The following is a 26,564-nucleotide window of genomic DNA, read 5'->3' on the forward strand; positions in this document are numbered from 1 at the left end:
CTTTTAGGGTTAGGGGTTATGGGTTGGGGGTTAGGGGTTTGGGGTTAGTGTTTGAATGTTGAACACAAAGTGAAAGTAAGCACAGAATGATAAATACCTTAACCAGCAATTACACTCCTGTTAACATCATGATTTAATACAGTGGCCATAATAATAATAATTTAAATTAAATTTTATTTAGTATCATAATAATAATTCATGGTTGCTTTCTTAACTCGGTATGGACAAATTTAAAAATTAAATTTTCTTTCCAAAAAAAGAGGGTTAGTGCTCTCTGGCAATGCCATCACATTTTATAACAAGAGTCTGACCTCATCGTGCACTCAGACATAACGTCGTCCTCTTCCCATCTTAACAGACCTGGAGCCAGTTTCACAATCACACAACTGACTCAAGAGCAGTGTTTCCATGGTAAAGAATCTGCCAGCTGGCCAGTGGCACCGACTCACATAGTTTTTCTTTTGAATATTTCTAAGCATCATTTACCACATGTGTATACCCTTTCTTAAAGCTACTGACAATTGTGGGTTTTAGAGGGGGGATTCCAGTGATTTACTATGCATTTTATGAGAAGGAAGGGGGGACTAGGTGGAGGGATTATATCTCCAACTTGGCCTGGGAACGCCTCAGGATCCCCCAGTCGGAGCTGGTTAATGTGGCTCGGGAAAGGGAAGTTTGGGGTCCCCTGCTGGAGCTGCTGCCCACTGTGTCCCAACCCCGCATAAGCGGATGAAGATGGCTGGATCTTATGAGTCTTTTTATTATGCAAAATAAAAAAGGTTAAGACAACCTGACTTTTACTCCACAGTACGTGTGGGTCAAGTTACAAAAATGCTGGATCTTACAATTTCCTTAATGAAACTCAACTGTGTCTTTCATCATGTCCTCTCTATCTAATTATTTTCACATCTCTCAAGCTCTTTGAGTGAAGCCAAGATAACCCAGCATGACCTCACCAGGGTTACTTTCAGACAAAGCTCTTTCAAAGTCAGAAGTCATAGATGTCTTACAACTGGCTTCACCAGATGTTGTTGCTACTGTAGTTTCCTTTTTATTTATTATTCTTTCCTGGTACAGCTGCTTTAATTCTTAATTTTTCCCTGTAAAATGCCATTACGGCTGTTGAAATTAGATTTTGGGAGACTTGGAGACTGGGCTGGAGACTGGGCTTAATTGACCCAGAAAAAAAAAACAGCCAACTAAAAGCCAACTAGTGAGTGCAAGCCAAAGTCTTATCCTTGTGAAATCAGCCTCTGAAATCTGTGCCATACTTGGAAACGTGCTTTTGTCAGCAGCAAGACTATTTCCTGTTTTATCTGCCGAAAAATAACACTGTGTCACAGAGTACAATTTTGGATCTTACTGTTGGTCTTTAAACGAATAAATGACACGTTGCTGACATTACAAACTGAAGCTGCTACTGTTGACCTCTTAGGTCTTTAATTATCTGAAAATGGGTTGTCTGTGGTTTTTGGTTGTTTATGAGTCTTTTTTTTGTTTCATGAGCATGCTTCCTGTTCAGTTTCTGTTTTTTAGTAGCTGTTGCATGCACTTGAAGTGACATTTTCCCCAACCGTTTCGCCATAATAGTACGTCCAATATTTAGAGATTCTGCAAAAACCATTTTAAGCATTAAGATATTTATGTCCGAACTTGGCTTTCAGTCTGGGGTTTATTTCAGACACCGCACACACTGTGTACAAAACTTAAAGTTATTCCACCAACTCTGCTCCGGTCACGTCTACACGTCTGCTTCCTCTTTCTCTAGCTCTCTTCTGTCCACTTTCCACACACACACACACACACACACACACACACACACACACACACACTGAGCTCTCTTAAAGGAGCCGCAGCACCATTTTACAAAAAATGCCTTATCGCACTGATGTGACCGAGCCCGACCCAAACCCGAACATCATTTCTAAATATCTGTCCGAACCTGGCCCAGCCCGTCGGGTCTCGTCGGGTCTTGTGACTATAGTGCATAGAATACCAAACTATTAAATAATTGTTTGAATGGTTTTATAAATCATGTTTTAATGTTAAAAAATCCATGTGGCACAGTGATTTTTTAGGATTAAATTGGGCCAGTAAGCCTATCATCAATGTGTGTTTTTTTCACAAAAAGGCGGATTTATATTTGCTAATAATATGTTAGATCAATGTTAAGACATTTTCATTTTTGAAAAAAAACTTTAAAAATGAACAAAAAGTTGGTGGCCCCCCTTGCTGTAACTCTTAGGACCCCCTAGGGCCCCGGACCCCCTGTTGAAGATCTCTGCAATAGAGGCTAAATGTGTGGATCCAATCAAAAATAACCTGGAAACTCTAGCAAACAACAAACAATGGAAATAAAGTGAGACTTCGATCCTAACCGACATCACATCTGGCAAACAATTCAGAAATCTCAATGAATCCATTACTCAGCTGTGGAAACAAATGCTGATGAATACCAACGCAGGACAAAGCACAGCTCTGACAGATGGGAAAAAAAAGCAAGATGGAAAATGTAACTTTCCATGAGGCATGGAAGCTGGACAGGGCCAAAACATGTCAAAGTACACAAGCAGAGCGTAGGTAGCGCTAGTGTTAGTGCTAATGTTATAAAAGGGATTTTATATGACATCAAGATGGACATCAAGGGCTCATTCTTAACTTTTCGCATTAATGCAGTTTATTGTATACATTTTTTTTCCACACCTTTTTCAGGCTAGCATATCATGCTGTATTTTATCACATTTAATTTTGTAAATGTGTACCGTGCTAAATTTAAAAGATATAACTTCCATTTATTTTCGTTAATAACATGTCTTTTGTTTTTTCTCTCTCTCTAGATTGGAAACGCTATCAACATGCGTCTGAATCTGACAGCAGAAGAAGGTGAGCAAGTTCGCAGGCCTTTGTGCTTTCAAGAAACTTCTTCTGTACCTAAAATGCCTCTAGGATCGGTAATTTGTCTTTTTATTTTCTAGATTTTTTTGGATTCTATATCAATTATTTCAATTATTATCTGCAATATCCCAACTGAATGCACTTTGAGGAAACCGCTTTTGTGTGTTCTTTCATAAATTTCTCTACAATATTTGAAATTAATTGTTGTCATTTGCATTCTTCTCCCCGCTGATTTCCAGCTTTGTCAAAATGCCACTGATTGGACAAAGTAAAGGGAAGTGCACTTTTGGTGTTTCAGAGTCCGCGGCAGAGAAGAAGCACATGCTGTTTGGCCGTCCCCGGATGCTGCAGCGTGACCAGACTTACTGCATCCTCCGCCAGGAGGGATTCATCCTCGCCTACGGCCACAAAGCGCTGATGCCTCTGTGGAGCTCCTTCACCATGGACAAGCCAGTAAGGTTTTTTGATTATCAGCCTAGTTTAAGTTGTCAATTTCCCGTTCAGCGCCCGAGTCGTTTAAATAGCAAATGCATCCGCCATCATAATAGCAATGCGCCAAGGTACAAACGCACCTAGCTTTTAAAGGGAATGGGAGACGATCTCTGATTGGTTTATTGCATGTTACGCCCAAAACCCACCTATGAATTAATGAAGACAGTCAGTACAACCCTTTTGAACCATGCGGCCGGCGCACGGACCCTTTTTTCCACCGTCAAACTAGCAAAAGTGGATTTGGACCACTGACTGTCTATGATCGTTTCTGTACACAGTCTTGTACCTTTTGCCTTTTTTGCCGTTTTCAAAATGTTGTGCCAAATCAAATGTTTTATGGTCACTATTCATCCCGTAGCTGGTTGGCTTGGTTCCGGTTTATTTTAGCTGTAGCGCCACCTTTTGGTTGAAATGACCATCACATTTTGCAGGATCACCAAGACTTGTTGTTTGCATGTGTAATCTAAATTTGGAAAGAAGTTCTGGCAGTTTATGTTTAATAGGCCACAAGAAGTTGGCAAGAATATAAGGAAAGCAGTAAAAAAGTGTTTTGCAAAAAACTAAACATGGTAAAAATAAATCTTTGTATTATGATAAACTAAGGAAACTTTTTCATCTACCATTTCACTAATTATGATTAGTGTTTTATAAATGGCCACATGGTAGCACTAGATAGATAGATAGATAGATAGATAGATAGATAGATAGATAGATAGATAGATAGATAGATAGATAGATAGATAGATAGATCGATCAAACAAAGAGAACTAAAAAATACTGGACTTGTGGACTACTCGTCAGATTTATTGTGACTCATGATGATTGGCTGGTTCCGTATGAGTCACGTTGAGGTATAACTGGGGTCTCTGTCATTAAAATATAGTAGTAATGAGATAGTAATGTTCATGCATCAACAGTTTGCTGGTTCCTGTTTGAATCATGGGATTTAGGAATCACAGTAGAGTATGTGGGAAGACTAACAGCTACGGCATTTTAATTTTCCCGCCAGGACATTGTCAGGCAAAGACACATCTGTAAATTTCAGGGAAGAAAATAACCGGAGAAATAGAAATGCACTAGAAATCAGTTAGATGTCGTCAGGTTTGCTGTGCATTTAATTAAACATACATTTATTTTTTTTCAAATTCACCAATTACACAAATTCACATTATAAGATATTGGGGTGTCTGTGGCTCAAGAGCAGGGTTCAAAATTAACATTTTGGTCCACCAGTCAAATGGCTAGTCGAGGTTCAAATTTGACCAGCAACTCAAAAGTTTACCATTGATTATTTTTTGGCTGGTAAGTGAAGAAAATCTACCAGCCACTTGCATATTTTACCAGCATTTGGCTGGTAAATGGTGCTCATTTTGAACCCTGCTCAGGAGGCAGAGCAGGTCATGCTTTGCTCACATGGTTGGCGGTTCGATCCACGGCTCCTGGTGCCCGCATGTTAAGCTGGCTGCAACACTGGCTGCGTGTGGCGTTGTAGCGAGTGTGGCGTTTCTGTTGCGTGTCAGTTGCGTGGCAGCTGTGTGGCGTTTTCTATGTCTTTGCACACCAGAAACGTGTCTGACGCGGCGCTGCTGCTGCTGCTAGCCTTGTCTGTACACGTGTATGTTTCCCATTGATAAAATGAAATACCATGTTAAACATAAATATAGACTGATTTGATTACAGCAAAGACAACGTCGGCAGTATTGACGGCAAAATAGGCTACAGAATATTTCGTTCTGTATTGACAGGTGCAATATTTGAAAATCGATAATTATTTATTGTTATTTTTTTTAAATTACATTTAGAGCTGCATTAATGTCAAAACCTAGAGACTTTCAAACATCAAAATGTCATGTATTGAATGTATTTGTGTCAAAATGACATATAAACATCTTTTCGTATTCTATTTTGCCTGGAAACGCTTCCGACACGCTTGTGTGTCGCGTGAAAAATAGGCGTCGGTTCTATTTCTAGCATGCACGCGTGTCACGCAGGCAGTGTGCAAGCTCTAACCTGTTAGCATGGGAGCCGAAATATAAACGGACACGCCACGCAGCTGACACGCTCACGCCACGCAGCCAGTGTGCAGCTGGCACACAAAGTGTCTTTGAGCAAAACGCTGAACCCCAAGTTGCTTCCGATGGCCAGTGCCTTGCATGCCAGCCATCACCATCACCATCGCTGTGAATGAGAGGCAAGTTGTAAAGCGCTTTGTCTAGTAAGGTAGAAATATATAAATGCAGGCCATTATTTTAGTCTAGGAGCTGGGCTAGCCACTGATTAAAAAACAATGTATTAATGCATTCAATGAGTAAAAGACGACCATAAGTGATGCACCTAAAAACTGGACCAATACAACAGCCAATGGATATGAACGGGAAAAAACCACTTGAAGATCAAAAATCTGCAGTATATTAATAAAATATGAGTATCACTTTACTGTAAAAAATAAATGAGTGGATATAGTATCTTAGTAATGATTGTTCCCATTTTCTACAGACTATAGTCAAGGGTCCAATCACTAGCTCTCTGGTGCTTTAAGGCATTTCACAAAGTCTTTATCAGTAGATGAAGTTTTCTCAGTTGTCATGGAGATGGATCTGTTGACATGCAAGCCCAGTAAATGTTATGATTTCATCCAGAGCAGTTTTAGGACTTATTGCTGGCTTAAACGTTCAATATCATTGAACTTATTGTTCAATGAATTATTACTATTAAATAGCGTCATCCTTTGAAAGATAAATAGTGTAGCCACCCTGTGATTCCGCACGAAAATGTAATGTGTTCTTACTCAGCCCATGCTACACCCCTCCATAAAAAAAAGATGTCATAACCCTGCTGGGAAACAGACAAATGGATCAACCAAGCATGAACGTTTTGCGCAAATAAATTTGGTTTCATGTATTTTTCAGGTACTTAATTCCAGTAAAAGACCACAGCTGCTTCATAGTTGTGGTCTTTCAAAACGTTGGCATATAAAACCAAACTGTAAATAAGGCAAGACATAAAAGATCGCTGGAATTGATATGGAGTTAAAGGGCCAACTGTTGGTTTGAAATCGCGCCTGGAGCTTATCACTGTAATTATGACTAAAGCTTAGGTTTTCCCATTCTCGTAGATGAACCTGGACCCGTTGCCGCCAGTGATGCCGAACTGTTTGAGGGCTGATGTCAGACTCCCAGCGTCCCAGAGTCCCAGATGTAACCAGTACAACACTGCTGGGAACCTGACGCACGCCTTCCTGTACTCTCCCAGTACGCATCAGCTACCACCTCACACAAAACTAACACCGAGACAAACGGAGGAGGTTTAACAAACTCTGAGTCTAACCCTGATCTCTGAGTTGATTTACCCTGAGATGGGAAACTCTGAGTCAACTCGGAGTAGGTTCACTCAGAGTTAAGCGCGTGCACCACCACAATAAAAAGGCAGCATGAATGGAGCCATGATACTACGATTCACCATGGTAACAACCACAAACAAACTGGTCGGTGGAGATACTCATGCGCACATACAGCGAGTTTGCACGTATTTCGTTAAAAAAGCAACACAGCGGGTGCTGCAAAAGAGAGAGAATTTGCATGGGAGAAAATTGCTGCTAGAGTAAATGCGTAAGTTCCAATATAGTGTATTAATATCATATTTAATCATAAGTATAATATTACTGGTGAAATGGTATTGAAACTATATAAAAGTACTACGCCAACTAATCCCATTCTGAGGGTGCAGCTGACTCTGAGGTTAAGTTACCTCTCTTGCTGAAACGGGCTGGAGTTACCCCTCTCTCTCAGGTTTGATTAACCTCCTTTTCTGAAACAGAAGTTTCCCTCATCTCAGGGTTAACAAACTCAGAGTTTCTCACTAAACCTGCTTTCTGAAACGGAGCCCAGGTCCCCATGCTTTATGTGCACAGTCACACAGACACAAGAAAGTTTTGTTTGATGTTCCGAGTGCTCCAAAAAGTTCAGAGCATTTCTAAAACGCCTACAGTCATTTCCTCTATCTCTCTTTCACACATTTTTTCTAAATCCTCTTTCCACAGAATGTTGGCCCATCCACATCCCACAGTACAGTACTCATTCATCTAAGATGTGTCAATTCTAAATAATGTCTTACACATCTGTGGTTGCAGCGGCCCATCAACGGCCCATCAGTGTTTTCCGCATGTCAACACTGATGATCAAAACTTTACTCATGACACACCTCTTTATCAACCAACAGCACAATTTCATCATACAAATGTTACTTTCCCAGACTTTTCACATTGCACCTGCATCATTTAAAAAAAAAAAAAAATGTTTTTCTGTAATTTTAATTTCTTTGTTTTAGTCTTTTGATATTTTTATATTTTGTATATATATATATATATATATATATATATATTTTTTTTTTTTTAATATATTTATTGTCATCACTTTCCTAAATAACACAAACAGGAAAACCCCTGTCCTTACCTGTTGTGATGTTCAAAGACTCTATACTACTCTATTTCTCAGAAAATCAAATTTTTAATCACAAAACAGGAAATTAAAAGGCCTTTGCTATCTGCCTATCCACATAGACAATAAAATTAATGGACAAAGCGACGCCGTAGACTTCCACAGAGACCAGTGAAGTCTATTAGAAGCGCTTTTCCGGTGATGGCTGAGCGTTACTGAGCAGCCTCCAGCTGAGCTTGAAGACGTAGATGTGACGTGAGCAACCTGTCTGAAAGTTGGAAGTCTTCTGGTAGCTGTGCCAAGAGAAATCTCAATCATTCCCAATCTTACAGAGACAGAGAGCGTAGGTATATGTAAGGAGATAACATAGGCACAGGCTAATTATTGATCACTAAAATGCTAGTTAACATTAGTAATTAAACTTAAACAGCTAATGTAAGTCTAAACTGCCTGCGAGCTTCTCCTGTACTATACGGTAATTCCTTTACTATGCGACAGTAAGTCCCGTGGTTATGACACAATCGTTAGCCTATTTTTACAAAAACGTCTGCTACGGAGCCATAATGTGAGATACAAGGTAATGGAGCCTTTTATACATTGTCGTGTTTCTTTAGAAATAAACAATGGACAAATAGAGTCTTTAAACTCTTCAGATGTAAAGTTATTCGCTGTCAAAGTGAGGCCAAAATGAATGGCAGTCAATGGAATGCTAACGGCAGGTGATGGCTTGTTAGCATCAAAATGTCTCCATAGGAGGTACGCTTTGTGGATGCTCGCTTACCCCCTTACCTATCCACCACCTCCATTTACACATCTTGATTTTATCTCCTGCTGGGAAAATACACTCCCACCTTGTTACATGGACCTTATCTGCATTTCAGCAAAATTCCACAAGATTCTCTACACCAGACATATGCACTATGATGACAAGAAATGGTTGCCTGGGTTCAATTTAGAGAATCACACTGCACAGTATCTGCAAATTCTAATGAACCAATTTTTACCAGACTCTGTGGTGCAGGTTCACATTAATTGCATCCTATTCTTATAGCTATTTAAATGCAAATGAACAGACTCTACATTCACTACTTTTAATGTATTTTCGTTTTTTGGCTGTAGTTAAGGTTCTTCTGCAGCGTCCAATACAAAATACAAAGTCTATAGACTGTAGTTTGAAGTGATGTTTTGTGCAATGGTAACGTTGTCGCTCACTGAATACAGAGACAATCACTTTATGTAAAGGCTCTGCAGATAAACGGGTTTGTATCCAGATGCACGACCCTGACAGGCAGGTTAAAGAGCCCCTATTATACTCCTTTTCATCGTCATATTTGTATTCTTGGGGTCCACTAGAATTGGTTACATGCTTTGATGTTTCTCCTACTGCCCATTGCTGCAGCGCCTCTGTCTGAAATGCTGTCTGAAATGCTCTGTCTGAGCTCTTGGCCCGGAAAGCCCAGTCTGCTCTGATTAGTCAGCTGACCCACTCTGTTGTGATTGTTGTGTCAACCAAATTCAAACAAAGGCTGGAAAGCTAATGCGTGATGACAGTACACAAGTTGACCGCGAGGCAGTTGGCCAGTATAATATGTAATCTACTACAGGGCTGATGATGGGAAGAGAGAATTAGTGAGTTGGCTAGAGTTGTGGTTGCTTTCTTTCGAAATGACCTGGATTCCTCTGCTCCATACCTCACAGTTTGATATCAAGTAGCACAGGAACACATTGTGGGGGTGTAGTTGACCTTGTAGCCTGACTGAGAAATTATCTTTCCTGTTCCTTGTTCTCTCACTCTCTCTCGTTAATGTGAAAGTGACATAATGCAGCAGGTCACAATGACTGAAACAGACCTCAATAAGTCCTTTTTATAACCATGATTAGTGTATTTTCAGAAAAAGGGATAACATATCTACTCCAACAGATGCAAAGTTGTTTTGTTTTGTTGTAAATGTTTTTAAATAGACAATGAATTATGACACTTGAAGGCCTAAAGAAATATTTAGATTGAACTGTTTCCAAGGCCAGTGAGATGCATGCAGATTTGGAGGTTGGAAACCAAAAAAACTGTCTTTTTAGCCAGAAGATTGTTCATATAAAAGTCCACAGATTTTTACAAAGTATCGTACTAGGCAGAAATACTACCCCCATGTTAGCAAAATGACCAAAATGCATGGCTGTTATTAATCTGCCCCCCCTCTCCATCCACTAGTAGGAGAGAGAGTTCAGGGGCAGAGGGGTTGTTTGGTTGAATATGTTAGTCTATTCTGCCTGAGTCATTGATCCTTTATCTGACTGAAGTTTGTGCACGTTAGAATCTACAGCCCCGACCACAGCTCTGAAATATTCAGTACTCACTAACTGTGTATTTATAAATCCACGGCGCTGTCCATGGAGCTGAAGTAACAGACGGATTTGTAATCATGTCTTTTTTTCGCCCTCCTACCAGTTTCGTCTTGGATTTATAATATTCTCTAAACTACATACAGTAGCTAGGGCGGGTGGTATTAAAAAATACGGAACCAAAAGAGTTGTTCATGGGGGTGAACGAAACGAACAGATTCATCCCCCCCTGTTAAAAATTAACAAATCACCTGCTGGTTGTACCTTCTGTCTTTACACATTCAGTGAAGTTATTCCTCTCACCACATGTTACCACATCTAAAAAAAAAATCACTGTTTGTCATCGTTCTTTCAGATCTGAATGCGACAGCGGACCAGCAGTACGATGCTCTAATAATGAGTAACGTGGTGCCAATGTACCCCGAGTTCAAGAGTAAGTTACTGATTAATTTCACGGCGAAAACTACACTGCACCAATTCCCTTTTTTTCCATGAATGTAATCTTCTTTCTTCTCCTCTGTTAAGAGATCTGGGACTATTTTTACAGCACGTTATTAAAGAAATATGCCTCTATTTACAACGGCATTAACGTGGTGACGGGCCCTGCCTTCGATTACAACCACGACGGCCAATACGACACTCCAGAGCAGATCCAGCAGTAAGTTTAATTTTCTTGTTAAACTGATGGCATTACTATTACCACCTATACAGCTTCTTCGTTTTCAGTACAAACAGCCTTGCTTTGTGCTCCACTGTGACATTTTTACTTCATCCACAGGGTTTAAAAGGCAAAAAGAATGTTTTCTATGTATCCCTGAAGCCAACTCTACATTTTCTCATGAATGCCATCGTTTATTTGCTTTGACTTTCTACACAGTGCTATACTGCTATTTCCACCGGTCAAGCGCGAGCTGCGGTTCTCAATAAGGGAGAAAGAGTCGATGTATGCTTCAAGACAATTTCCTGAGTTTTTTTATGTGAAATTGCCACATTACACAAAATATTAAACCTAGAATAGTGTCGCTTCCCAAATAACTCTACAGCATACAGGGCTATTTTAGACTATGCTATGCTATTAACTTTGTGTCAACAGTTTGTGTTTGGCCCTTTCCTGTTTCAACCTGCCACGCACAAAGCCAGCTTCATTTAAGAAATATGTTTCCCTGTTTGGTGTGGAAGAACATAACACTCCTATTGAGATGAACTAGACTGTGAGCAGCGGTGGAAGAAGTATTCTCTAAGATCCTTTACTTAAGTAAAAGTACTAATACCACACTGTAAAAAATACTCTGTTGCAAGTAAAAGTCCTGCTTTGAAAATGTTACTTCAGTAAAAGTATGTAAGTATCATCAGGGAAATGTACTTAAAGTATTAAAAGTAAAAGTACTCGATGCAGAAATATCCTCCCATTTTAGAAACTGGAAACGATCCAAACAGTTGTGTGTTTAATGGTCTGATCATTTCAGCTGGACTTGTAGGCCGTTATATTGTTGGCTAGTTTAATTTATAATAAAACATCATATTGTATAAACTACATGTGTTTTGTGTGCAAAAATCTTAACTTGTAAAGTAACTAAAGCTGTCAAACGAATGTAGTGGAGTAAAAAGTACAATATTTCTCCCTGGAATGTAGAGGAGTAGAAGTAGAAAGCGGCATGAAAAGAAATGACAAAAGCACAAGTAGTAACCTTTATTTAACCAGGTAGGCCGTTGAGAACAGGTTCTCATTTGCAACGGCAACCTGGCCAAGAAAAGCATAGGCGTGCAAGACAACAAATAGTTTACTATGCATCCTAATAAAGTTCCCTTGGCCTTTGGAATTAAAGTAGCCCCACATCATCACATACCCTTCACCATACCTAGAGATTGGCATGGTTTTATTTCAGTTAGCCTAATAGCTGGTTTGATTTGCATTGAGAGATGATTTTATGGAAAGTACCCCATGCCAATCTCTAGGTATGGTGAAGGGTATGCGATGATGTGGGGCTATTTTAATTCTAAAGGCCAAGGGAACTTTATCAGGATGCATAGTATCCTGGATCCATGAAATAACTGGCCTTTAAAAATAAAAATCTGCCTGCCTCTATGGGAATTTAACATAGGGGTGTACTTAATTATGCCCCCTGCATTTTAAGGACATAACACTTATTTATTTACGCTACATTATTCATTCACAAAGAAAATTGGTGTCCTTAAAGGTTGGATTGTTCCTCATTTTTTTTAATTAAGGCATTAAGATCACTTTCCAAAAGATGATTTTAAACACTCAACTTTAGCATGGGTGTCCTAATTTTTTCACGACTGTAAATGGACTTAGTTACATGACACCACTGACTGGGAGCCAGACCGTTTCACTTGTCACCTGTGTTGGACCTCACTAATGCTCTTGTTGTTGAATCGGAGCAAACTCCTGTTCAACATCTGAAGGAAAACCTGAACTCGGAAGAAATGAGGCTGTTAGAGCAAGATAAGTTTGTTTTTGTGTGACTCCAGGTTTGTGCCCGGAACGAACATCCCGATCCCCACGCATTACTTTGCTGTGTTAACCAGCTGCGGGGACTCGGCCCTGCCGGTGAACACCTGTGCCGGCGGGCTGCAGACCGTGTCCTTCCTGCTGCCTCACAGACAAGACAACTCGGAAAGCTGCAAAGTAAGAAACCATACCGTCAGACATTTCCATGAGATGACTCTTTATTGCCCTCTCACACTGGGCCATTCATTAAAACTGAAACTTTTTGTATGACTGAGCATGAAACTGCCTTATCTGTTGACTGCTCCTGAACAAAGCAGCACTGTCTTCTGTTCCCCCGTGTAACGGTGATGGTCTTCCCCTTTACTGACGCTCACTGAAGATAAAACAAGAACCGTTGCTTCTTTCAGTCCCTTGTCCATTCTTGGTTGAGACTGAATTCCCTGCTAGTGGACTTTCCACGTTCATTTTACCATGAGACTTAGATTTCTAGAGCCTGTGTTGCTAAACGATGACAAGTTAGAGTTAATCAAATTCAGGAGGGTTCATCCCTTTTGGCAGCATGAATGTGCTTAGTAAATTGTAAATTTAATGGCAATTGTTCACATTAAATCGACAGAAGCACCGTGCAAAAAGCACGAATCATCCTCTGGGGACCAAGAATATGGATATGAAGGTTTCTGGTAATCCGGCCAGCACTTTTTTGAACAAAGTCAACAAAATTCAGATCTTGCTGAGATGTTTAATTGGACCAACCAGGTGGTGAAGAGACATTAGAACTGAGAAGCAGCCATAGCAGGCAGGGGCGTAGCCGTAATTTCCCAAGTGAGGGGGACGGACTCATTTTTATTGAAAGAGCGTCCACCATTTGTCCCTCCAAATCGCGGATTCCAAGTAGCCTACATTTTCATTTATGATTGATGGAAACACTGACGTTTCCATAAACCGTTCCATACTGTTTTACTGCCGCATCTCGCCCAATGGGAGACCTGCTAACATTTAACCAGTGTAGGGGGTTTATCGGTGTTTTAAGGCCCCAACATCTCCTTCCAGGGAGCGCTGCCTGGAAGGCACTAGGATTAGACAATGGTTAGGGTTAGGGTTAGGGTTAAGGTCAGGGTAAGGTGCCTTGAAGTCAACAGTCGCATTGCTGCCTGGAAGGAGACACTGGGGGCTTAAAACACCATTGAGCGTGTAGTAGTGTCCGGGGGCATGCCTCCACAGAGAAATCTTTGGCCGTAATAGGCCACATTTGGTGGCCTCTGACACACTATTCTTTCATAAATGCTGATCTAATTATTTAAATGAGGTTTCCTCCCTATATTTTTGTATATATTTTTATTACGTATTATTTTATTATTGCCTATATCTATATGAGTCAATCAACTGACACAACCTGAGTAACGTGCATGTCGCCTACTTATGGTGCCTTCAAATCAACTCAGATGTTAGGTGTGTTAGGGTTAGCGTTAGGGAAAATGTCCACCGTGTACTCCATGTCCGCTTCCCTCTTGCTTGCAGGTACTATATTACAGTTCTTTTTTCGAGAACAGGAAGCAACAGAAACGTAGCCCTAATTCGGGCACACATCTTCGCAAACAATTAGTTGACTTGTCCAATTTGAAATGTTGTTTTGGTCACGTTTTATTTTGCATTGACAGAGTTCACAAGCCGAATCTCATTGGGTCGAGGATCTTGTGTGGTTCCACCAATCACGAGTCCGCGACGTCGAGTGGATCACAGGGTTGGATTTTTACCAGGGCAGCAGTCGACCAATCCCAGAGCTGCTGAGGATGAAGACCCGCCCCACAGCTGCCATTCACAGAAAACAATGAAAGAGCTCTTTTCCACAAGAAATTGTCAAGATGAATAGTCCATATCTGTAAAAGTGTTGAGTCAGTAGTCTCAAATTGTGTTATCACTTTGCCACCACTCTACTGGAGGTATCTATTTTCCAACATAGAGACATTGTTAATTTGCTTTTCAATTCTTAAACAGTTTGTAATATTATTTCTTCTTATTATATTCCTATTGTCATGATTTGTATCCTGTATTTAAGGGGTTAATTCATGCATAACCCAAATGGACAGAATGGGTATTTAAGCAGAAAACTGTTTACAAATCTTTGTTGACAGTACTGGACTTTTAGAGCCGTGTTGCTACTGGACTTTAAATAATTCAATTCAATTTTATTTATAGTATCAAATCATAACTAGAACTGCAAGCAGTTATGATGGGGTCCAAGCCTCCCGGCGCCAGTCGCCCCCGACGCAAGTCGCCCCTGACGACCCGGGGAACGTGCGAAAGCGGGACCCAAAGCGTAACAGTGGGGAGGCGAACAGTCAGTAGTGTCGACAGGCGTGAGCCGCAAGGTCTGCAGTACATTGCCGTTGCAAATATCCCATTAACATTGATTGAGTAAAAGGGCCAAAACTGGTCTATGTTGACTATAGCGCCCCCCTAATGTGCATTATCCTAATAAAAACAAATAAATCTAAAGTGGTCTAAAGGCGCTGACACACCAACCCGATTATCGGCCGTCGGACAGTCTGGCGAGGTCGGTGACTCGAGTCTGTTCGGTGTGTTCTGTGCCGTCGTCAGTCGGAGGAGCCGTGGGCGTTCATTTTGGCCGATTTGACTTGTTGAATCGGCCAGTGGGTTCAAGGACCAATCTGATTGGTGGAGTGCTAGCCCTTGACTAGCTAATCGGTGCACGAGAAAACCGGAGCTGACAACGCCAGTATCTTCTTATTACTAGCCATCATATTTTCTGCCGTTCAGCGAGTAATGACAACAACAATCCTTCTTGACTACTATCAACACTCTCTGATGAAAACGATGACTGACGACAGCGTGCTCTCTGTTTACTAGGTCTAGAGAGATGTTTTGTCATTTCCGGTGTTCATTTTTAGGGCGACAATTATAGATTAGCGCCGCCTGCTGTTATGGAGACTTCGGTGTCGCTTCGGTGTGTTCCGAGGCACTTTTTGGACCGACGGGAGCCGACTGATCAGTCCGACTGCCTTTTCTGCCGACGGTCGGCCATCGGGTTGGTGTGTCAGAGTCTTAACGAGAAAACTAGAATTCTGCCACCTCCTCTTGGCTCCGTTTTCAGGCTTTAGATAATCTGACCGTGATAGGAAACGTTGGCTGAAATTCAAAGCAATCAGTCTTTACAGATTGTAGGCCAACACATAATGAAACAATGTAATCAACCAAATGTTTATTTTTAATAAAACCGGACACAGCCTCCCCAGCCTGCATTGTTAGACCATGAGGAGGAAGCTAAGGGCTACAGGATCAAATAAGAGCTCAGCCAGATTCTTTGTTTTCAAAGATTAACCAGCTGAAATAACACTCCCCCTGCTGTGATCTGGCTTGCTACCGACACTAGCCAACAGGTGCTGTTTTATTTGGTCTCCCCCCCCAATCACATTTGATTGTATAAATCAATGTAACTGCCCCCGGGGTTCAGGATAAACCTGAGAAAACCGAGATTCGGATATGACAATTTCATTTAAATGTATTTGGCTGATTGTACAGAGAGAGATGGAGTCAAACATCCAACAGAAATGAATATCAAGCATCTTTCATTTGTTTTGTTTTCATCTTGCTTTCTTCGTTGTGATGTGCAGACGAAGTACACCGAGCAGCCAACATTTGCTATGAATGAATGAATGAAACCTTTATTGCCCCGAGGGGAATTTGTTTTGCACTCAAGGGAGCCACATTAAACATGAAGCACATACAACAGTAAATAACCATAACCGTAACAACCACACCAAACATCCAACAATGAAGACGTAGAGGATCCAGAAAACCAGAACATAAACAACAACAACAACAATACAGCAATGGTGGTGACATGCAATCATCAGTCCAATAGCTAAAATGACTTAATAAATAATGAAATAAATAATCAATAGCGCACATTATAAAATGTCTATGTGCCTGCGTCTGATCTGTTCAGTAACTGAATGTTCCTCAGCACAAATGAAGTAATGGCACGTTTGGTTTTTGTTAGGGGCACCCAGAGGGGAGGAGGGGGAACTCTGAGAAAAGTGGGTGGGATGGATCATCCAGTATCCTCAGGGCCAGACTGAGGGTATACTGTTCTGTGAGGTTGGAGATGCTTTTAACATCGGATCCAGTAATTTTCCTGCCCATTTTAGTCAGCTTATTCAGCATGTTCCTGTTCTGGACAGAAATACTGACTGTGACTGTGACCCGCCCTCACATACTGTTGTCTGCCTGTTGTCCTGAATCCACTTTACAAGAGTGAGGTTTACACCCATGTTTGTCAGCTTCTCTATCAACATGTGTGACTGGATGGTGACAGCATCTTCCACTCCCCTTTTCTCTCTGTAAGCAAACTGTAACGTGTCCATGTGAGCCTGGGTTTGTATTTTGAGACGAATTAAAGTGATCCGCTCAAAGCACTTCACAGCAACAGAAGTGAGTGCCAATGGCCTAAAATCGTTCAGTCCAACTGGTTTGGGTTTCTTAGGAAGTGGTAAACCCAAACCAGTTGGACTGAACGATTTTATCTATAAATGTCACATCTCGTCCTGTGCAGAGAAAAATTTGAACACATTCCGTAGAAATCCTCGTCTTGAATCTGTGCAGCATAATCACTGTGACCGAACAAACTTTCATGACAGTGGAAGAAGACAGGACTGAAGACTGACGTAAATGGATTAAGGTTGGAGTAGTCTATATCGACGACATTTCATTTCCGGGATTGTTCCGGTGCCGCCGGAAATTCTGCCGGATGTCCCTCATTTCGGCCACGTGTCTCGTCACCTTCTGCTTTCTTTGTGTTGGCATTCTAAACTCCGGTGAATTTTTGAGGACTATACAGGGTTAGGTTCCGGCACCTCCGACGTTGGATCCGGAACCTTTTTTATTGGATCTGGCACCTCCTGTGTCACTATGAAAAATAAATTACTGTTTGTGTAGTGTTCAGTATTGTTATCTGTCTTGTTAGTCTTCATTCCCCATTGAAGTTCCACAAAAATCTCGTGTTTGCATTTTCGATGCGTTTTGAGGTGAATTTTCAGGGTAAGACAGATGGGGGGAGAGGGACGGAGGGAGGGGGAGGCACTTCAAGTGACCCATGCGCTTGTGCTGGTTGAGATTGCTGTTATAGCCTCGTTTCACTCAGGAGGAAAAATGTCAAAAAGACAACAAAGTTTGCTTAACTTTTTCAAATACGCTGGCCAGTTGGATCCCAAACAAGCAAAAATCGTTTCCGCCGATCAAGAATGTGGAGACATTACCTTTTGTACCCATGCAGTGCATGTTCTGAAATTAAAATAAACATTGCCCTGATGTACACACAGCGTTGTTTAGGCTTTTTTAGTCAGAGAAGCTACGTTGGCAGTGTAATTTTGTATTTTGTTCCGTTACCTCCAACACCCGTTTTGGGTCGCCAGATCCACCCCCGCTCTGCGCTCCGGGACCTCCAACTTTACACATTATGCACTGGGACTATGGTTAACTGCTCCTCAGATCTCTGCAGGGAGAGCTCAGCAGAGCTCCCTCTGGCATCTTTTATACTTCCCTCCCAAGCCCCACTATGTGACCCCAGCTTTTATACTTCAGCCAATTGGCTACATGCCTAGAGAAACATTACATTTTTCAGTGCGTTTTGCAGCCGCATTGGTTTTTAACGTGACAATCTATTTAAATGTGAGAATCTTTGCAAGCGCTTATTAGAATGTCGAACATCTGAAATTGTGAAGTTATGAAAAGATACTTAAAGGGTGTAGAGTGAACATGTTACATTCCGTAAAGCCAATATGTCTAGAATTCATGTTTGAATATTCCTGATGGCATACATTTTAAATTTGTGCAAAAATGAGGAAAAACCTCAGTGAACTTTGGCACAGTCTGTCAATTTTGTCCACTTACTCATACCTTTTAACTTAGCAAATTTGCATATATAAACATTTATTTACAATGAGTGTGTTGTATTAAGAACTCAGAGACACCTGCAGCAAGATTGGACTTGTATGACCTCTTAGCCATGCACCAAGCCAAGATAAATCCTAAAACGGGTGAGTAGTCACTCAGCAGCTATTCAGATATTTACATCCGGCTTAAAAAAGTGTAAATATGTGGCATTTTGGATTTTGCAGCAAACCGATTCATGATGGATGAGACCAAGATGAAGTGAATGTACAGTGTTGATGTCTGGATATTTACTTCTCTATACAGGTTAATGTCAGTGTCTTGTCCCTGGCTGATTCACTTCTTTATACAGTATATGTATAGGCCCGTATGTAAACACAACACTGTAGGTGGTCTGATGGTACAAAAGACACACTGTGGTGATGAGACATTAATAGATTCTTGTCTCTCAGTTTGTTGAAAATAAAGGCTTCTTTGGAAAAGGATTCAAGCTGTGGCATTCAGGGGAAAAATGTTTTTTTTCTGCTGAATAGACAGTCACAGGAGAAACTTTCATTGGATATGTGCAGTTCAGTCAGTACGCATGCTGGATGATCCTCATTTAACCTTAAGTGCAATGGTTGTCATCTTTTCAAAGATTTTATTGCAAGGCTTCCCATAACAAGGAGACGCCAAGTCAAGTTGCAACAAGTGTTCTAACCCATTCAACTTCGAGTTCATACTGTAGTCCACACCACATGAGTAGGTTGTGAGAGGTTACAAAACAATACTTTGTACGGGTTTGTACAATATAGTATGAATTCATTAGGCTGGATGCCAGCCGAACTTAGCCCCGCCCACAACATTTGAGGTCGGGAAGTTGGGTCTGGACTTGATCCGTTGTGGAGCAACTATGCTCGAACCAGAGCTGTTCGGACCAATCAAATTGTCAGGACGGGCTTTATACGATGGACAGATGATCAACAGTAACGTAATCAACCACGTCACCAAAGAGCGCTCGGGTTGAATTGGTTTACAACAAAGACGGCTGCCGCTGGAGAACTGAGATGTGTAGATTCCGCCATCGCGTCTGTTATAGAAGACATCGACAGCGCATTCATTTTAAAAGAGGAACAGAGAACCGCGGTCAAGGCATTTGTCGATCGGAAAGACGTTTTTGCCGTCCTTCCTACGGGATTCGGCAAAAGTTTAATTGATCAGCTGGCATCGATGGTCGCTAAGAAGATGGGGCTCAACATACGTCACATACTTCGTTGCTCTGATGTGTGGTTGTAGGTCTATCCGATTGTGAGTGCCGAGGCATTTTCTTTCCTGGTTCGGTTGAAACACGCCCCATAATCACAGCCCAATGGAGCAGCATCAGAATCATATTCTGACTAGAATCTGAGTATGACCACATCAGGCTATGAATTCATATGGTATCCTACGAAATAAGGCCATCAGGTGGCGCCAGCTACAGAGCTCCGTGAGCTTTCAGTCGTATCCGCGGCCGTTGCTAGTTAAGTTCAGCTGACAAAAGGGTGGCTCTGAAGCGGGTATAGGCACAGGTCAGGTCATGCGGCGGCGACAGTTAAGTTTAGGCACCAAAACGACTAGTGAAGGAAAAAGATTGTGGTTTGGATGATAACACTCTCAAAGAACAAAGACACGTTTTAAAGTCTTTTCTTTTTCACTTAAAAGTGCTGTGTTTTATGACCCCCGATGTCTTCCCTATGTGAGCATTCTAATTCAGTGGCAGTCAATGTGGTGCATACAGCAACAATTGTAGAGTGTGGTCTAGACCTACTCTATCTGTAAAGTGTCATGAGATAAGTCCTGTTGTTATTTGACAATATAAATTTGAATTGAAATACTTAGTATATATATATATATATATATATATATATATATATATATATATACGAATTACAGTGCTTTACTTTTCGTAGCTATACGTACGAATAGTTCATGAACATTTCTTTATCTCCCTATAGAGAGGTTTCACATTTAAAAAGCGATAGGAACGCACAACACAAATAATTACCATGACATTTTTTAGCATATTCATTTATTATTGATAGGTTTGGTATATTTTAGCATTCAAGGTATTTCATCTATTCTAGGGATCTTCCATAGAAGGATTGGTGTTTCAGGTGACATGATCTCACAGACAGAAATAGACTGGAATGTGTAAATCTATTAGAAGCATCGGCCATAAAAGGAGTAGTTTGAAAGTAATTGTTCCACTGAAATAGATAGCCTGGACTGTGTGAGGATGAAAAAAAAAAAGTATAAAAAGGATCCTTTCTGATGTTGTTGTTAGTCACTTGGGCAGACATTTTTGTATGCTCAATGGTTGTCTCATTGTCATGAGAGTTTGTTCACTGTTTGAATAAAGCTGCATTTGATTTGAAATCACCGGACTCGTCATCTGTTGAAGTCTCCAAACCTCATTTCTGAGTTATCAGCTGATAACAATTATTATATTATTATATTTAGGATTACTTTGTCTTGGGCTGTATTGCCCTGCCATAGAAAGTGCATAGACAACTAGCGGGAGCTAACATGTGTAATGCCGTGATTCCACTGCATGTAAAGCTCGTCTAGACTTGCTATTTTTGTCCCACCTCGGTCCAAGTTCCAAGCGAGCTGAGCCAATAAAAGAAGGTGTATAGTTAATATACTGCAACTGGGGCGCCTGGGTAGCTCATCTGGTAGAGCAGGCGCTAAACATTTTCAAATAAAACAGGAAATCAACTAGAATATGAATAATCTTTTCTAGGCCTAACATATAAATAAGAGTGCAGGTCCTGTATTTTAAGACCTACCTTGCATCGCCACTTTTTGATGAAAACATAAACGTTTAGATTTGTAAATGTTCTCAATTTTTAACTTATATCACAGTATGAGTTATCCAGTACTGTAAATACTGTTCTGTACACGTCTGTGTGCTAAGAAGATGCGTAGGAAACAGAGAAATGTGGTGCATTAGTTCTTTGCGATGCATTCTGTATTTGCATTTGCACGAGTCATGTCTTTTTTTTTTTAAATTCCAACTATTTTTATTTAATTTTCACAACAAATGACATACATCATACAGGCAGTGGTGAACGAAGCATAGGAGAAACCGCATGTCAATTCCCCCCTAAATCCCCCCACCACCCACCCGCAACCCAACGCAGATCAGGTCCAAACCAGACGGGGACAGACAACACCGACCCATACACACAGAAGTCATGTCTTTTTTTTATTGAGGAATGGAGAGAAACGGACATGAAGCAGCAATAAAACAGAGAGATGTATTGCAGTAAATGGGATTTCCATAGTAACCCACTGCTTTTACAGGCCCATCCGATCAGCTGCAGCGACCAATCGATACCAAACGGACATCCGGTGAAGGGCTGTGTGCCGTTCGAACAACGAGATACACCTGTGTGTGATGAAGACAAACAGAGAAGAGAGGGGGGGGGGGAGAGAGAGAGCATAATTAGGCAAATGAAAAAAAAAAAACACAGAGGTTTCTAATGACACTGACAATGGCTCCATTCTATTTAAAGGCTCTGAACACACAACACACGTGCTGTCAGTTAATCTGTCTGATTGGAACTCTTCCCAGGTGTGTTTACACTGTTTGATTGATATCTTCCTGAGTGTCCTGATAGCATTGTTGCACCTGTTAGGCCGGTTACACACTGGATGCGTGGCACGAGCGTGGCGTTTCTGTTGCGTCTCAGAAGCGTGGCGGCTGCGTGGTTTTTTCTGTGTCCTACACACCAGAAGCGTGTCTGACGCGGCGCTGCTCCTGCTGCTAGGTACAGGGGACATCTCTCGGGACATAGCGCTGACAGATTCAAACTCTGAAAAATGGGTAAGTGTCTGTTTATAACAACTTTGTGTAGCTGTAAAGAGCCTATATAGCCTATCTGATGTTGGACCGTCACTCAGAACACACACTACGTTGTTATTGTAGCCTATCCTACCTTGTATATATAGCAGGGATCTCAAACTCAATTTACCTGGGGGCCGCTCGAGGCAGAGTGTGGGTCAGGCTGGGCCGCATCAAGTATTCAACAAAAGTATTCTTTGTTTGCTTTCTTAAATAAATCTTGTTACATCAATAGACATTTTTTAAGATTGGTGACCCGGTTCTTTCTCTCATCTCCCTGGTATGTTGTATACTCCTCAGCATGTCTAGTTGAGTAATGACATCTGATGTCATATTCCTTGTACACCGCAACTTTCTCTGTGCATATGAGACATGTAGGGGTGCTCCTGTGCTCGATAACAAAATATTCCGTCTCCCACTTTCCCTGAAATTGCCTGTGCTCGTCGCCAACCTTTCTCTTCACGGCACGTTTTGAGAGAGACATGACTCGAACTGGGTGATGGCATATATTTTCCGTCACTCCGGAACACGTTTCTACCAAGTGACTAACGTTGATACTTCCGTTGACAACAAACGCCACAGTCACGAGACTAGCTATGGTAGCCCGTAAATGATAAAAAATTTTTAAAAAGCGTGGCAAGCGCGGCACACGCAACGACTCAGCAAAAAGGTGCATTTCAGAACAAGGCGCGGGCCGCACTGACACTAAACTTTGATGTCAAGTAGGGGGGCCACAAAATATCAGCCTGCGGGCCTCAATTGGCCCCCGGGCCGCGAGTTTGAGACCCCTGATATATAGGCTTGTTTGACGTATGGGGAGAGAGTTGTTAAACATAAATATATAGCCTACTGATTTGATTAAAGCAAGACAACGTCGGCAGTATTGACTGCAAAATATGTTACAGAATATTTCGTTCTGTATGACAGGTGCAATATTTGAAAATCTTTTCTCTGAAATTTTTTATTACATTTATATCTACATTGATGTCAAAACCTAGAGACTTTCAAACATCAAGATGTCATTTATTAATATGCATTTGTGTCTAAATGACATATAAACATATTTTCCTATTCTATTTTGCCTGGAAACGCTTCCAACACGCTCGCGTGAAAAATAGCTGTCGGTTCTATTTCTAGCATGCACGCGTCTCACACAGGCAGTGTGTAAGCTCTAACCTGTTAACATGGGCGCTTCCAGTGTGTAACCGGCCTTAGGGAGGGACAAATGACAGATTTATCATTCTAATTGGTAGAGACGAATGCTGACCTAATTTCCTAAATTCCCATCTAAACTCCCGCCCACCTTTAACCTGAGCAGAAGTCTAAAAAGCGACCTCAATCTTTTTATTCATTTGACCCAGAGCCCAGTCTAATCAGCTAGGATTACTCAAATAAGCTGTACGGGGTGTTCAGAGGCTTTAAGTGTTCCAGTGAGCCAGAATGCACGACACCAGACACCTGAGGTCAAAGCAGCCAAATGGATATGTATTTGCTAACAAATATTAAAGGATGGTAGATAGAGGCCAGATGTCTAAAACAAACTCACAATGTTTGCTGTGTGAGGGTTGCACTGGCAACCGTTCTCTCACACAAAACTCAATACAGGAAGAAAAAACTGCTGCATGTGCAGGTTGAACTGAAAAGAGAGTTTGCACAACAAATCCAAACAAATTAAAGCCTTTTTTCATCCAGAGCCCACTTCTTCTCCTGCACAAACTACCAGGTCTGGTTAATACCCTGAGACATGACTGGATTGCTGTGAAATTTGGTACATATATTGATGGTGTCCAGAGGAGGAATTGTAATAACTCTAGTGATCCCCCTCACTCTTCCTCCAGCACCACCACCAGGTTAAAATGTCTTTGGTATATGACCAAATACCTGCAACACTAATGACATCCCCATCAGCCTCAGCTGTACTTTGTGTTTTGGGCTAATGTGCACGTTTCTTTCTGCATTGAACCAAGACTCAGACATTATTTCACCCAGGGCTACTAGTGCCTTAACATAACCATGCCAATGTTGAATAATTCTGTAATTGTAGCAGATTTTGTGTCGCAAGATTGGATATTTTGGTGGGGAAAAAGACTGAAAAATATTGTCAGTGAACGTTCAAAAGCAAAAATGTTCGAGTTGCCAGATCCGTTAATTAAAAGTTATAAATAAACATTTGAAGGAGACATGGTTGTCTCCACAGGCAGCTGTAGGGGAATAAGATTAATCAATTGGTAAATAAAAACATTTTCATGTCCTGATGGGAAATGGCGATATAGGATACGAAACCACAAAACAATCATGATCAGATTGTTTCCTAACACCGGTGCTAAAACGATACCGGTGCTTGATCCCATACTTTAAAAAAAAGAAGAGCACAAAACCACAAATCGGCGACATTAAAGCTATAGTGCGTAGTTTCTGTCTCCCCCATGAGGAATTCTAAGACATGACAACAAAACTGTCGGTGCGTCCACATGGTACAAGCCTTCTGTGATCACGCCCCACCCCCACCCCTCCTCCACGCAGTTGCTAGTAGCCAAGGAGGACAAACATGATGGACTCTTCAGAAGAGGGAATTAACTTCACTTGAGTTTCTGTGCGGGAAAGTCGCCGGACGACAGAATCTTCTGAACACAGCCATACTGAGAAATACAGAGAGAGTTGTGTGGAGCTGATAGTCTTAATTAGCTTTGTAGCAACTCATTTGGCAACGGCTCGAATGTAACGGACGGTCATTAATATCAAAACGTTACGCACTAAAGCTTTAAGGAGCTGTTTCTGCTGACAGAACAGTTAGTTCTGAATGGATGCTTGCTTAAATCACTGGTAGGAACCATGGACGGATTTCTGAACGGGCCTACCGGCTACATGCCCAGGGGCCCAAAGTGTCAGGGGCCTCCTGGCCTTTACCTGGGACACACATCCTGACCACAAAGAGATGCAAAATGACACAAAGAAACATAAAACAACTACAAAGAGATGGGAAATAACTACAAACAGGGGCAAAACAGTTACAAAAAACACAAAGTGACCACATAGAAACACAAAACCACAAAAAAAAGATGCGTACCGACAAAGAGACACACAACATTAACAAAAAGAGGTAAAAGCAAGTCTGTCTTTCTCCTATGTAGTAGTGCATGTCTGTCCCCAGGAGTCCATTGTCTCATGATCCACCCATGCTCTGAACTTTTATTGAAGTTGACCAAGTATGACCAAAAATGGTGCACTCATCCCACTACCTTTTAGAGCAGCGTGGCTCATGTCGCTCCAATAATAACGGCCATTTTGAACATTTGTTTTCACTGTATGCCCTTGTGTAGGTGTGTGAGTGAAACGGCAAGTAAAACAAAAACTGACAGATCCTCCCTGTGGAAAAAGGGACTGACGTGAGTTAATAGGTCGGTGTTCCCCCTTTTGATCAACCGAGAGGGAAAGCAGACAGCTTGTAAAAACAGCCACAGGTGATAAAACAAACTCACTGTTGGACATAAAATTAGTGTATAATGATGTCATCCGTTCATTGTCATCTTCCCATGAGTTGTTTTTTTTTAGCAAAATGTACTGGAAGCAAAAGTCCTTATTAGGGACCGTTCGGTATTTATGGAAAGGACCACCGGAGGAAAATAGGGACGGGTCATGTATTTTTATTATTACTTCGTTGAGGGGAGGGTCACCCAATGTTTTTTAGTCTGGGGGGGCGGGGGGTCATCCAACTTTTTCATTCATGAAAACCGCAAAATTTTAAAGTGGCTTGTTTGGTGCATATTTTTCCATTTGCTCTCAGTCTCGGCCCTGGGTCCCTCCCTGTTTAGTCAGCCACCATTGGGATTTCCCAAACTAAATTATTCCCGCCTGCACAAAACTGCTTTGCTAGCTCCATCATGTTGTAACTAAGACAGGCGTCTCAAACTTGCGGTTGCCACGCTTTTTTTAAATTTTTTTTTCACTTACGGGCTACCATAGCTAGTCTTCTATCTATCTAATCTATTAATCTTAACTTAATGTAGCCTAAGCAATTTAAAGGCTTTCAATGTAGACATAGAAACAGGAACGGAGAAATGCCCATCTGAGTCTGCGGGTCGGATAACCTGTCTTGGACTGTCCCTCTGCTCACTCAGCACTTGAGTTGACTTGTGGAGTTGTTGTTGCCTAC

At 41.3% G+C, this 26,564-nt stretch overlaps 1 protein-coding gene and 1 long non-coding RNA gene across 2 annotated transcripts in view; one reads left to right on the forward strand and one right to left on the reverse strand.

Moving 5' to 3' along the window:
* The window catches only part of LOC116055710 (venom phosphodiesterase 1), a 45,495-nt gene extending 29,750 nt beyond the window's left edge, over nucleotides 1-15,745 (forward strand). Inside the window, exons 19-25 of the mRNA XM_031307709.2 lie at nucleotides 2,838-2,883; nucleotides 3,194-3,348; nucleotides 6,503-6,638; nucleotides 10,519-10,596; nucleotides 10,689-10,821; nucleotides 12,657-12,813; nucleotides 14,295-15,745. Of these exons, the coding sequence (XP_031163569.2) occupies nucleotides 2,838-2,883; nucleotides 3,194-3,348; nucleotides 6,503-6,638; nucleotides 10,519-10,596; nucleotides 10,689-10,821; nucleotides 12,657-12,813; nucleotides 14,295-14,468 (879 nt within the window). The 3' untranslated portion in view covers nucleotides 14,469-15,745. The remainder of the gene's footprint in view (nucleotides 1-2,837; nucleotides 2,884-3,193; nucleotides 3,349-6,502; nucleotides 6,639-10,518; nucleotides 10,597-10,688; nucleotides 10,822-12,656; nucleotides 12,814-14,294) is intronic.
* On the reverse strand, nucleotides 7,757-8,861 carry LOC118493408. Its single transcript, XR_004895358.1, has 2 exons — nucleotides 8,613-8,861; nucleotides 7,757-7,933 (listed from the first exon to the last, which is right to left on the reverse strand). It is a non-coding gene; the product is annotated as an uncharacterized LOC118493408 (long non-coding RNA).
* Nucleotides 15,746-26,564: the final 10,819 nt, after the last annotated feature.

This window comes from Sander lucioperca, chromosome 16, assembly GCF_008315115.2.
Source record: "Sander lucioperca isolate FBNREF2018 chromosome 16, SLUC_FBN_1.2, whole genome shotgun sequence".
NCBI classification, from domain to species: Eukaryota; Metazoa; Chordata; class Actinopteri; order Perciformes; family Percidae; genus Sander; species Sander lucioperca.